We start from the raw sequence: 13,997 nt of genomic DNA on the forward strand, positions 1-13,997 counted from the left end.
CATGAATGACTCAGGGCATGAAGCCTCATGTAATTACCACATATCCATTGACTAAAATCATTCAAAGTTGATGTTTAAAAAAACATATTTCTTGATATTGCTTGATGTATTAATTTAACGATATTGATTTTTGTCAAAGATTTGAAGCACATTTGAAATGATCAAAGTCAAATAAATATATCAAAACCATATGATATTAATAACTTTGGAATGAAGCAGAGCGAGTATAATACAACAACAAAAACTAAAATTGCATTTTGACATCGAGTATATATTCTGCTCTAGGTCTGAACATCCATGATCGTTTACTATACAACAACTATAGAAGACGAAATCCACCTTAATTAAGGAATTGTGAACTTTACTCACTTTGTTACAATCTAGATTCACATAGTCACTAACTTTAAATGGACATGCATATGTTTTCCTACAAAATTTACCTTCTCTGGAAGTTCAGTTTTGATATACAATATGCAAATAGAGAAGCAAGAATGATGGGATATAGTGCAAGAAGAACCCCTGCCAGTGGTAACTGATCATGATGAAAACCAAAGTAATCTCTTAAGAAGTCTTCCACAGATTTAGTTTCTCCAAAAACTAGAATCTCCTTCTTCACATCACCAAACTGAGAAGTAAGCATTGCGTTAAGCGACCATGAGGTAGGAGTCAAATAATACAGCCAGATCCACCAATTGGGAATTTTCTGCAAGAAAACAAAAAAAAAGTTTCACAAAAACCTTCAATCCTGCAATCCCATAACTTGGGAAACACATTTTTTGTTTTCTTTTTCATGTGTATATTTATGCCAGATAACATTGTAACTTGCGTTCATTAGTCTTTGCCAAATTAGGAAGATTATGCACCAAGTGCCATCCCTTTGCCGATTCTTCTAAAATTACACTTTACTTTTGAGGTCAAACAAACGATGTTACAATAAAGTTGATCTATTCACCATTTTAGCAACCAACGACCCAAATTTACTCTTTCGTTTTTAGACTTTGCTACCTATTTTCTAGCAAATTAAGATTTTGATATGAATTTGAATGTTGTAAATCTTGGAGAACTCAGATGCCAAAGTGAACCACAAAATGTAAAGAAAATGGTTTTTCAATCCATAAATCAACTTCTTAAATATTAGGCAAGTTAAGAATTAATAGGGGCTTACCGGTCTAGGAATTAAAAATCCACCAAACAAGTTAAATATCGTGTAGAATGCAGACTGTAGAATTGCAGCTACAGGAAAGCTTGGTGTCATTGCTACAAGTAGCATTCCCAAATAGGTGAAGTACATCAATGTGCACAAAAAGGCATAAAAGTACATGAAAATCTTATAGGCTGACCAATAATATCCAATCATAGGATACGTGATGCATACAAATGCAAGTGATTGGGCAAAGAGATAGGGAAACTCGATTGTCACCTACAAGATAAAATCAAAACATTTCCTTATACGTAAAAGAATCATAAATATCTCCACAACAAAAATCAATTCATTTAGTAAGAACCGTCTATATATGTTTATACTATTAGATGTATAAAAGAAAGATTTATACCTGTGCAAGAGCATAAGCCCATGATGCATACATTCCAGAAAACCTTTCACGATACAGAACAGTTCGCTCCATGGAAATATATGGTAGAACTGAAGAGGAGTTGTTTATGCCACAGAAAAGTACAGCAGAGAACATCGAACCAAGGACATTGAATAAACTCTGTTGGTTATGTCTGTCACACAAATGGATATCATATCAAATAATTTTAGGGTGTATTTGAAAAAAATATAAAGGAACTTGAACTTCGACATGGAAACCATCCATGTTTATAATAAAGATTCAATTTAGTTCATGTGCTAAGAGAGTAGGCTTCTAGATTTATAAAACCATAAGTCTAGTCTTCCCATATACATTTCTTGCCCTTGTTCCCATTATGTTAAAAAAGCAATTTGCACTCTCACTAGGGTTTTGCAGTGTTGTAAATCTATTTGTCTCAATGTTCAAGCTATGATTACATGTAAATAATTGTTTCATCTTTCTTTCTATTAGGTTAAGCTTTGACATGAGGTTGAGACTTTCCTCTATAATGTCTTATGCTTCTTGGAACTTAATAATTACTAGGGAACAGGTTGGCTTCAAAGACTATATTATTGGCTTCAAACTCTAGATTGCTCAATGAATGGTTCTAGGAAAAAGAGTTTTTAACCATTATAAATTACTTTGTCATATAGCTTCCTTTATTCTCGTATAAAATTTCATATTATTCCTCTTTAGGTTATCTTGAAATACCAATAATACCAAATACCAACCAACCCTAGATAATTGAGGTAGAGCTTCAATAGAGTAAGCTATCAAATTCTATAACTATGTGCCTCCATTTCATGCATACTTTTCGATTCAATATGCAACCAAAGCACTAAATATATCTACATGTGTCTATGCATGTGTTTAATTTCTGTTATGAGCCCTTACTCTAACATGTACTTCCAAATGCATTGTAACACTATCATCACATATCATCAAATTATGAAAAAAGAAAGCAAGAGTAATTTAACTTACATTTTCCTCCCTTGGTCCCAGAAGAGTAACCCGAAAATAAACGAAGCAAAAAGCATATGTAGAGAACGCATCAAGTTGTATGATGGACTTCTCCAGTATGACAAGTGTTGTTTCCATAAACAAGCCTTGAACTGACCCCAACCATTCTGTGGGAAGCGTGTTGGAAAATACAACTCTTTTGAACCAGAAGGGGGTTTACCTAATGTGTTTACAAGGTCTCTATTGCTCCTGACATAGTAGAAAACACATAAAAGTGTGTTGATTTTGGTACCTTACCTAAAGTTGGGGAAGCTTAAATGTGTTACATACTTGTACAATGCCGAAGTAGAAAATATTTGAGCAAAATCAATTCCAAGTTCAGCTTCCACTGATGCTGAAGTTACCTCTAACATCCAAGTTGCTGGATTATAGTTATCTTTAATCTTGGGCACGGAAGAAATGCTCTGTTTCAAAAAGATTTCATGTTATTATATTCGAGTTACTATTTTCAAACCTCACATCATATTTAATAACAATAGGGACATGATATATATATCTAAAATGTGCATCTTTTTTCTGAAGCCAACTAACCTCAAAGTATTTAATGACACTACTTGAATGACGACCCAGTGGCCCACAATATATCATACGCCCACCATTCTTCAAGAGGATTAGCTATAGGAACATGGATAGGGTAACAAATGAGATACTTTTTAAAAGAAAGAATTTTAATGTCAAATAAATAATTCCAAGTATCTCTTTTTTACCTCATCAAAGGCCTCGAATATGTCAATGCTGGGTTGATGAATAGTACAGACGATTGTTCTTCCTGTATCAACAATATTCTTCACAGCTCGCATGACAATGGCAGCTGATCTAGCATCAAGTCCAGTGGTAGGTTCATCCATGAAAATAATGGAGGGATTAGCTACAACTTCTACAGCAATTGTCAGCCTCTTACGTTGCTCTGTTGATAGACCACTAACACCAGGAACCCCAACCAACGCATCTTTTATTGCATAAAGCTCAACTGTTTCCAGGATTTCTTCTATGAATTTCTATACACGCAATCAAGATATGTTACGTTACATCCAATTAACAAAAGTAATTGGCAAAATGATGTTTGTGTAAAGTTATATCATACGTATTTAGTTTTTGAATCAATTTCTGGATGAAGACGAAGCCAAGCAGAAAATATCACTGATTCTTCAACTGTAATTTGGGGAGAGTGTATATCAGTTTGCTCACAATAACCTGAAATCCTAGCAAAAGTCTCTTGGACTTTAGGATAACCTCCAATCTTAATCTCTCCTTCAACAGTTCCACTGGTTTTCCTTCCAGCAAGAACATCAAGAAGTGTCGTTTTTCCAGCACCACTTACACCCATTAATGCTGTAAGAACACCAGGTCTAAAAGCTCCTGTGATGTCGTGAAGTAATTGAAGTCGCTTTCCAGTGAAGCCATGCTCTCTCATTTCCTAATATCAAATGAACAAGAAAGAACAATCACCTATAGCATAATCTAAACAACAGATAACCAACACATTACATATTTAAAAAGTTTAATTTGACTAATTACAGGTGAAGGCTCGACGTAGTATTGCAGATCTTGAAATGTAATTGTTAGTGGTTCAAAAGGTAACACCATTTTTCCTATAAGATAAGAGGATGCATGTCATTAACCATTCATATACATACCATTGAAGAAAGAGAAGCCAAAATGCTACATAGAAAAAAGAAAATACTCTAACCTTCATGAAGCTCTGTGATCTCATGAGTATTAGAAGTTTTAGTTGTTTCATCTCGATGATTGTGGTGTTTGGATTCTTTACTTTTTTGTACATCAAAAAACTTTTCCTTTGAAATTATAGCACGCGTACCAGGGGCTAAAGTATTACACAACATGATTAATTAAGAAAAATATGACACTCTACGTTCAAAGTTGACATGTAGTATTAAAAAATGAAGTTACCCTTCAAGTAGCTTAAAGACAAGATGAAGCCTATGTTGAATAGCAAAGCGAAACCAAACAAGGCACCAAGTGATATCCAAAAATAGTATCCATCAAAGTCTAATCCACGACTTTGAAGTGTTTGTAGTCCTATGGTTGTGTTTGTAGACGTTATCTGATTAGAGAAGTCAAAAAGATGAACAACAAAATAAAAATGTTAAGGTTTGTATATCAAAATAACCTTTCTACTAATTTACCTTGTTCCATCTTGGAGAAAGGAATTCATTCACTGCAAGTCCAATTTCACCATATGAAAGTGGAGAAACCCAAAATCCCCACTTTAACCAAGAAGGCATTGCAGCTACATGTAACAAGTTCCATTCTTTAGTTTGATTTGTTAATCTATTGAAGGCATTCAAATAGAAAAAAAAGAAGAAGATATTATACAAGAAACTTACTGTGTGGTATAATGAAGCCACCAAATGATAACAAAAACAGTATTGATATACTTCCTGCAGTTGTGGAAGCAACCACAGTTTGAAAGAACGATGCAAAAAATCGAAACATGGATATTGACGTGAAGTGCATCCCAAATAAGAGCAACATCTGGCGAAAGAACCTATAAAACACATGAAAAGGTAAAATTTAGTAATTTACATCGTAGTATATATATCAAAGTTTCTAAGAAAGATTTGTAAATCGAATACTTCTCTAACATATCTAATATGTTAATATATGATGAAATAGTTTATAAGATGCTTACCTCCCTGGTTCAGGACTATATCCAATGACATAATAAGTGAGACTTGTCCAAACAATGGCTTCCAAGATTGACAATGGAAGTTTAAGAATAGATGCAGGAATTGCATAAGCCCAAGCAGGATAGAAGTACATATCTCTTTGTTTATAGAAAACTGAAAGTCGTGAAACTGTCATAGACAATTCTGGGAACCCATCCACTAAAAGGATTATGAGTGCATAAAAGAGTGATCCAAGGTAATAATTCGCATCAAGGACATCAACCTTTAATCTAGTTCGGAAGAATACAGTCATTGTGATGAACGCGATTATGACAAGCTGCAAAGGAGTAGTTAATTACCCACATCTTTAGACATCTAATAAGGTAATAGAAAATCAAGGTAGACATGAGTAAAAATAAAATATTAAATATACCTGGACTAATTTGAAGATATATATAAAAGAATTCCTTTTCATGAGAAGAATCTCCCTAGACATGCAAGCTCTAAACAGAGCCCATTTTGAAAGAGAATAAACATCGAAAGAAATTGCATTCTCATGGCTTTGTAATCTAGTGAAGGGTTTGGAAATATCTTCATTTACTTCTTTTGCCAAATAACACTCCTTAAATCTCGTTGATAAGTTCTCTATTGAGATATAACTGTATGGTTGTTCATCTCGACACCAGAACTTTGCTTGATCTTTTCTTGAGACAACCTGTGAATCGATCCTTATATTGCATGAAAAAACATGATTCTATCTTCTAAAAGTAAGAGATTTTAATAAGGGATAATGGTGATGACATGATTACTTACCTCTTGGAGGAAGTCAGCTACACCTTTTCTCTCAGGGCACTTAAAACCAAAACCCTCAAAATACTCTAGAACGTTATTGCGAGGTCCATGATACACAATCATCCCTTCTGCCATTAATATGACGTCATCAAAGAGATCAAATGCTTCTGGTGATGGCTGAAGAAGTGAAATCAGTACAGAAGCATCTGTGATATGTGCTAACTGCTGAAGACAAGATATTATCTGATACGTAGTGGAACTGTCTAAGCCATTTGATATTTCATCCATAAAAAGAGCTTTTGTGGGACCCACAATCATCTCCCCTGAAAAGAACCATAAATGTTAATTAGATCCTATTTACATATACATGTGGATCGATAATACTCTAATAGGCTTTATAAGAAGTTACCTGTAGTCAACCTTTTCTTTTGACCACCAGAGATTCCTCTCCTCATGGCATCTCCAAACATTGTATCAGCACATATATCAAGGCCAAGAATCTGGGATACCATGATAATGGTGAGAAAATTAATAGATTATGTATATTCATATATGAAGTAATAGAATTACCTTCAAGATGTAGTTTGTTTGAAGAGTTGTCTTTTGTCCATCAATGGAAATTGCCTAGAGATATTAAACATGGTTGAGTATGATATAATGCACATTAGCTTTCCTTTTTAAAATGTAAAAATTTGAAACTTTTCTCATTTTGAGAGGCCACACCACATGACTAATATTTTATTCCTTTCAAGACTCTAAGTTCATCATCAAATATCTTGATGTTCGTTTTAGAAAGATCATATAATATAAAATTCTATTGCTTCAAATGACATTAATTTTGATCATTTCTTTCGGGACAAAAACCATTACTACAAGTTCTTTTTCTTTCATCTAGAGGAAGTCTTAGTTATTTAAAACACTATATTGAAAATACAGTAGCATTATAATAATAATGAAGATAAACCAAGTTATTGAATTGATGAAGATGTCAAGAATAGTGAAAAATGATTTGAAGTGCCTTATGTGATGGGAGGTATAACTCTAGTCTCCACATATAACAACAAAACCTTGTGTCAAGAACTTTAGCCAAAGATCGAATGGAAGCTATGGTTTACTTGTACCCAACAAAAAAAAACAAATGAATTAAGATTTAGATATGTTACCTTCATAAAAGTGTCTATATATGGATCTGGAATAATCCCTCCTTCCTTCTCCCTCCTATTAACCTCCATCATAATTTCTTGATGAGAAGAAAACGATTTTCATTTAGTTCTCAAATCATCACTCCTTAGGATAGAATACAAAACTGAACAACATTGTTCAATATGTGCATGAAGTAGAAAAACAAGCATACCTGCACGACTTCCAGTACCCTGACAACGGGCTGAGAAATCAAGTGTTTCCCTCACTGTCATCTCAGGGATATGCAAATCATTTTGGCTTATATAAGCAGAAGTTTTCTGAGCTACAAATTCATCTAGTTTGTATCCATTGTAAGAAATCTCACCACTCATCTATATATTTTATCAATGTAGAACCTATCGTCAGTAAAAGCAGTTCATATGTAATACCTCTCAACTATACTCTACAACTAGTATCTTTGTCATCTTGTCAAATATGCATATTTCATTTCAAATATATTGATATAATTTTAGTTATACTATTGTGTTTATGGATGTATCATGCATGCTTAACAAAATCATGCAAAATGGAAGTTCAAAACCTTGAGAGATTTGTTTAGGTTCCCTGAAAGTGCCTTCAACAAAGTGGTTTTCCCACATCCTGGAGGACCAAGAAGGAGAGTCATCCTGGAAATCATTGAACAAGTGTATTAATGCCTATTCAAAATTCAATTAAACTAACTACAAGATTTCACCTCACATTAGGTTTCATATAGATAATATGTTAAGTCACATAAAACCATCTTTGATATTCATTCTGATATAGTTGACCACAATCGATTAGATCTTTTAAACAACTATGTTGCATTTAGTTTCCTAATTCCCATGGATGATTAATGCAACAAAGTATGATATACCAAATATCTTTCATAAGGTTTTCTAAAAGGAAGATATTTATATTAGACCCAATTTACATTAATGTATCTATTATTGCTACTCAAATTGGAGCATGCAAATCAATCATGGTTACCTTGGCAACCAAGATAGAACTAGCTTTGAAACATAATTCACTTGAACATAATATAAATTTAACTTCTAAACTTAAACAAGAAATCAAAGATAGAATCAGAGACACATGGAAGCAAAACTATCATGTGGTTATCACAAAGTTTTAAACACCAAAATTTAATCAGTGTTTGCCAAAGATATCCACCTAACTTGTCAAAGTATTGCATGTGAACTAACACTCTTTTCCAATTAAGTACTGAAATCCTTTTAATTATCGAAGATACAAATATTTTGAATTACTATTAATATATTGCAACTATTTGTGATATGATTTTCACTCATAACTTTTTAAATGCTTTGGTTGACTTAACAGGCTTGTCGTTATATCTTTATATTAAACTGCTCTTGACAGATTTTTTCATAGAATTCGATATTATTATAAAGTTGTAATGATCAAGTTGGGATAAGAAAATATCTTTAAGTATCTAGAGAGACTGGAGAGCGATGTAAAGTTGTATTCATACCTTCCAGGCTTAATGACACCAGTGACATCGTTTAAGATCGTTATCTTTGCTCGTTTAGACTTTAAACCAGGTATGATGACAAAATCCTGTCACGGAAAAAGAAAGCGTTAAATTTGACATATCCTCTCTAATAAATAAAGAACTTTTTGCCACATGTCACACTCACATTGATTTGGCTACATGTCATTTTATGATTATTTTCAATTAATTTTTTTTCCACATGGCATTTTGTGGGTTTTTTTCATTTTATTAATTTCCATATAATATTTAAATGTAATAATTGCAATAAATGTAGTAATAAATGCACCAATTTCATTAATTCACTTCCATTTAATTTTAAATTTTTTAAATTAAAGTTTCATTAGTTTCCTTTAGTTTCATTTGTCTATTTATCTAAATTATTTGTTTAATTTAAAAGAAAAACAAACAATTTTATTTTAATAATTCAATATTTTTCTATTTTTTTCTTATAAATTCAAATTTCTCAAATGTTTAGAATTTCATATTTTTTCTTTAAAATGAACTCACGTAATACATGAGTTTTACACCTAGTTGATAATAAATCTCATAATTGTAATAGCCCCATCCTAATGACTTATGAGTCTTTACATCTTCTATAAACTCTTGTAACTTCTTTACAAAATTATAGCCGTATTTAAAGAAACCGAAGTCATGACTCATGAAACCATATATTATAAATTATATTGTAAAAAGTTACTTATCTTTTAAAATACTTCCGTTGTAGATCGAACTACTTACACTCTACATCATTTTTTAATAATAAAACAAGTTATATTTAAAAAGTTTGTTACTACTAAAATCTAAAACATATGATATGATTTGTGTGAAACGTTCGCACTTTGTACCCAGTTTTTCAAAAATTCAGACGTTACAAAGGGCACAAAAATTCAGGCATTAAAATTTTTTAATAAGCAACGCATACATACCCTCGTAAATGAGTAACATTTTTTTTTTAAATCTACATAAAACAAATCAAATATTTTTTTAGTTTTTACTACAAATTTGTCGTCATGTAAAATACATTCTACGAAAGATTGACATTTCATACAAATTGGCACAACAAAACAAACCAATCAGCCTTAAATATACCTCTAAAAATAGTATCATCATAAAATGCTGGTGAATATTAAAATTAATGTTATAAAAAAAAGTACTCACAGCTTTTTTTTTTTTAAATATCTGTCATCATATATAAAACCAACCGCTTCTATTAAAAATTGTCTTTATAAAGTTGCAGCCTTATTCTTATAGAATTTATCATTAAATATTGTTGTATTATTATAAAAATAACATATTTATTAGATCAATGGGTCAAACGTTTGACTATACATATATATGGCTCAACTAGACCAGATCAACATACCAAACCCGTTGACATGCCCATCAAATCAACTATCAAGTTAGAATACTCACAGAAAGCATACTTTGCAAGGAATTCCAGAGAGTTGGTAGTGGCTTCCCATGAACCACTTCACACTCAGCTTCCACATGAAGATTCTTATATCTCACCTCCACAGAGGGCAATTGAACACCAACTCTAACAAAACAGATGGAAATGTAATAAGCTAACATCTCAATTTACATCAAGAATTTAGAGGTGATATTGTTTACATATATTATCAAGTATTGATCAAAAACAATGTAAACCTTACTTGTCTGTTCGTTTTCTGAGTTTCTGCAACAACTGTAAGTTGTCATTTTCAATGTGTTTGATGAGCTTCTCGATAAACATGTGTCGTTCAGGAGGAAGAAGCTTTGTGACATCAACCACCTTCTTTCCTCTACCATCATGCCCATCTGCATCTTCTTCATCAAACAAAGATGATCTCAAACGTTCAAATGTTGGCAATCTATCAATTGCTGCCCACTTTAGAAGATTCTCATCTGTCTGTTCATGATCGTTTGCACAACTTATTTCTGAGTTTGCACGAAAACTAGATGTATGACGACGAAATGATGATCTTAAACTTCTTCCAATCTCAGAAAGCTCAATTCTTAGAGACTCTATCTCTTCGGACCCAACTAATTGAGCCATCTAAATGGCTTAATTTATTGAGCTTTGTTATTTCAATGGTACCAGTATATATATATTATACAAGCATTAATATATAAAGGAACCTTTTTCGTTCATATGGAGTGAAGGTAGTGCATCATGGATTACGCAATATTAACTAAAGAAGAGTTGTTTAATGGTGAAAATATATTTTAATACCTTGAAAATGTATTCTCAATTGTTTTTGCCATTCTAAGATTAAACTACCCTTGATCCCTTGAGCAAGATATAAAGAGCAAAGATAGTTGACTTTTTTTAATATTTATAATCATTTGTCATGTGATCATTAATATTTATTTTTGTTATGGCTCTATTATACTTTAAATTAAAAATTTAATGATAATTAGTTTAAATAAAAAAGAATCACATTATGTAAAAGAATTGTTTTTTAGGTTTTACTTTTATGCAAACTAGTTATTGCTCTAAACATTAGATGTAAAAAGGAAAACATGTTTACTTGGCAAAATTGGTAGAATTGGCCGTTAAGAAAATGTTGACATTAATGATACTAATTTATGATCTCGAAAACGAGGTTGGTGAATATAGACAATCTCCTGAAGATAATCAAGGAGAAAACAAGGAGAAAAACATTCTTCACGTCTAGCTAATGAACATACCAATGATGGGATATGGCAAGATTAAGGACAATCCAAATGGTTGTCGGCTTCACAACCAGACTAAATATCTCATCAACGTCAATATCGGGTCGTTAGCTACACCCATTGGCAACTAGGCGAGTCTCGTATTGAGCTAAGGATATATTTGTATTAAATTTCTTCTTAAACAACCAAATGTAGTTAAACCATGTTCACATTAGAGGGCTGAGTCACAAGTATCCAAGTACCATTAGAAATAAGTGCATTATATTCATCGTTATTATGAACTGACTTATAAGAACAAATTCAATAAAATAAAAAAGCAACCAACAACTTCAAATATTGATTGATAATCTCAAATATACCTAAAAGATTACAAAAACAAATGATAGGTTGACTGATTCCAGATAGCTACTCTCCCAAAGAATAAATTCCAGATTTCACAAAAAGGTTGATGGATACCTCACTCTCCCTTTCCACTACCCTCTTATACTTTCTGTCATAACAAACTAACAACATGAAATGCCCAAAATACCCCTAATTCTCCTTGCACTAGTAAGATGCTCTTTATTTGTTGATTTCCCAAACTACCCTTAACTAAAATAACATGATATAGTGGATGCGTAACAATATCCCGCCCTCGAAGAACCACCTTGTCCTAATTCTTCCGGTTGGTCTTTTTAATTTATCCTCAGCCTTATAATGATCTGCAGTCGAGATACTTATTCCACCCACTTGCTCAACTATCCCCAAGTTCATCTTAATAGATTCATCAATCTTCCCATTTTCATTAATAATCAAACACAGGGGCAAGTACCGGTCACTAGAACCATCAGCCTTCTTGAACTTGACTAGAACCTTAACAATCTTGCATAGCTTTGAACCAGTCAGGATCTCAGAAAGCTTGAAAGTAATTGTGAGCAATATACGAGTAAACATCACTATGAAGGTTGAGCTTTTGAATTGCCTTTGTGGTGTCGTGTCTTGCACGGGTAGCCATAGGGTGAGTACTAGTGGTGGGAGAATGAGTAGGGTTGGGAGGAACCAGTGGCGATGTAACCAGAAGTGAGAAGGATGTAGGAGTTGGGAGGCTGCAATCGAATCGAAGAAGATATTCACAAGTTTAGAGGGGAGGGGGGATAACCAAAGCCTAAGTGGCTGAGTCTTCGGTAGTCGTGGGAGAAGACAAAAAATGAATTGGGTTGAAAGGTTGGTTTCTATCATGGATGTCAAGAAAATCATATGGTGGGGGTGATCTGAAGTCATGGATTCGAAAGGGAATATATATTCATCGAAGGTGACGTGGTGAGAAATGATTATTTTCTTGGTGTGGAGATCAAGACATTGGTACCCTTTGTGGTTTGAAGGATAGCCGAGAAAGATTGTCACACCCCCAAACCAAGGATGGCGGAAACGTCCGGGGGTGGAGGACTTCATGTATAGTATCACAACAACGAGTATAATAGTGAACAAAGTAAATACAACCATCATAAATATAATCGACAAAGTTACATGATTTCATGAGTTACATGTTTCAAAATCAATTACAATATATAATGATAAAATGTTTTGTCTAACGTCAAAGCGTTCCATCCTCAAAAGCTGGTAGTCACCTGTTTCTATTGATTACCTGAGAATACAAGCAAATTTTGAAAGAGTGTCAACGATTACGTTGGTGACTGCATAAGCTTTTGTTTATAAATTTGAAATCCATTCTTTGTAAATGTAGTGTATGCACAAGAAAAATCCAATATTTTCCTTATTAAATGAGTGGCAGTCTTAAGACCCAAAGACCAAAATGTACAACTATTTCACTATACTTATAATAGTGTAAGCAATTTTATAAAAATAAAACCCATATTGAATTGAGAGACCCCCGTAAACTATGGTTGTTGTTATTTCCCTATGTGAGTTATTATAACCATACTGATTGACATAGTAACATGTGACGACGTTCTTCAGGCATCAGAATGTTATGACATTTGTCACCCCATACCTACTGGTCTAGCTGTTGCATGCAGCTAAGGTGTGGGTTGTCAATCCCAATATAGATCTATATACAAGTATCACACTCTCCCTACAAGAGACTCTGTTTATAACTACATGATTTTAAGCGGTACTCTAAGAGTACAATGAAGTAGTGCCTCATAACCGGAATTAACGAGTTTACGTGTAGTGTAATTGAAAAACCTTTTTGTAGCAGGAGTATAACCTTCCTTAGTAAGTTCATAAAGTTAATGTAACATAAAATATACCTATTATAGCTTATCATGAATGTACGTAGTAATGAAGAACCCGTCTGTATCGAGAATTGAACCTTTTTCATGGTGAATAGTAATTTAACAAATCATAAACTATACTTATTATAGTTCATCTTGTATGTTTGTAATGACTAGTAGCCCTTATAATGAATGAGTATTTCTAGTATTTAAGTGTAACTTAACCGAAAACACAAGTATATAATATAGTCATCATGGATAAACACTTTGCTCAACACATTACAAAGTGTTAATAACTTGTAAACTGTTTGTATCTAGTTTTACTTTTTTGTCACTGTTTTTGTAAAAATCACAGAAAAAAATCATCGTGAGTCAAAATCTAAATCCGTAAACTCCGGAAGTTTAGAAAATGTGTCTAGTATACTCACAATTTTTTTATTAT

General features: G+C 32.8%; 1 protein-coding gene across 2 annotated transcripts; it reads right to left on the minus strand.

The window, feature by feature from the left end:
• Window positions 1-227: 227 nt before the first annotated feature.
• Window positions 228-10,744, minus strand: LOC111884550 (pleiotropic drug resistance protein 3). 2 transcript variants are annotated; one of them, XM_023880866.3, is made up of 24 exons: window positions 10,340-10,737; window positions 10,101-10,224; window positions 8,667-8,752; window positions 7,737-7,821; window positions 7,368-7,527; window positions 7,177-7,253; window positions 6,584-6,637; window positions 6,423-6,513; window positions 6,035-6,336; window positions 5,655-5,936; window positions 5,245-5,558; window positions 4,940-5,100; window positions 4,739-4,842; window positions 4,503-4,656; window positions 4,282-4,416; window positions 4,110-4,183; window positions 3,676-4,008; window positions 3,299-3,589; window positions 3,123-3,206; window positions 2,862-2,995; window positions 2,553-2,780; window positions 1,554-1,725; window positions 1,166-1,420; window positions 228-703 (listed from the first exon to the last, which is right to left on the minus strand). In XM_023880866.3, exons 1-24 carry the CDS (start codon window positions 10,720-10,722, stop codon window positions 437-439), a joined length of 4,350 nt encoding a protein of 1,449 aa, XP_023736634.1. In that variant the 5' UTR covers window positions 10,723-10,737; the 3' UTR covers window positions 228-436. The 2 variants fall into 2 exon arrangements, with proteins under 2 accessions (XP_023736634.1, XP_042754273.1); XM_042898339.2 differs by lacking the exons at window positions 228-703; window positions 1,166-1,420; window positions 1,554-1,725 and having other exon boundaries at window positions 2,640-2,828; window positions 2,936-2,995; window positions 10,340-10,744.
• Between the last annotated feature and the right edge of the window lie 3,253 nt (window positions 10,745-13,997).

The sequence above is a fragment of the Lactuca sativa genome, chromosome 9 (assembly GCF_002870075.4).
Source record: "Lactuca sativa cultivar Salinas chromosome 9, Lsat_Salinas_v11, whole genome shotgun sequence".
In the NCBI taxonomy this organism is placed as follows: domain Eukaryota; kingdom Viridiplantae; phylum Streptophyta; class Magnoliopsida; order Asterales; family Asteraceae; genus Lactuca; species Lactuca sativa.

Bases quoted from the DNA above. Each gene is read 5' to 3' on its own strand.
- LOC111884550 (XM_023880866.3), bottom strand. From the start codon at position 10,722: ATGGCTCAATTAGTTGGGTCCGAAGAGATAGAGTCTCTAAGAATTGAG. The intron at 10,225-10,339 runs GTAAGGTTTACA...CTGTTTTGTTAG, and splicing joins CTCAGAAAACGAACAGACAA to AGTTGGTGTTCAATTGCCCT. The intron at 704-1,165 runs GTAAGCCCCTAT...GTTTTCTTGCAG, and splicing joins GATTTTTAATTCCTAGACCG to AAAATTCCCAATTGGTGGAT.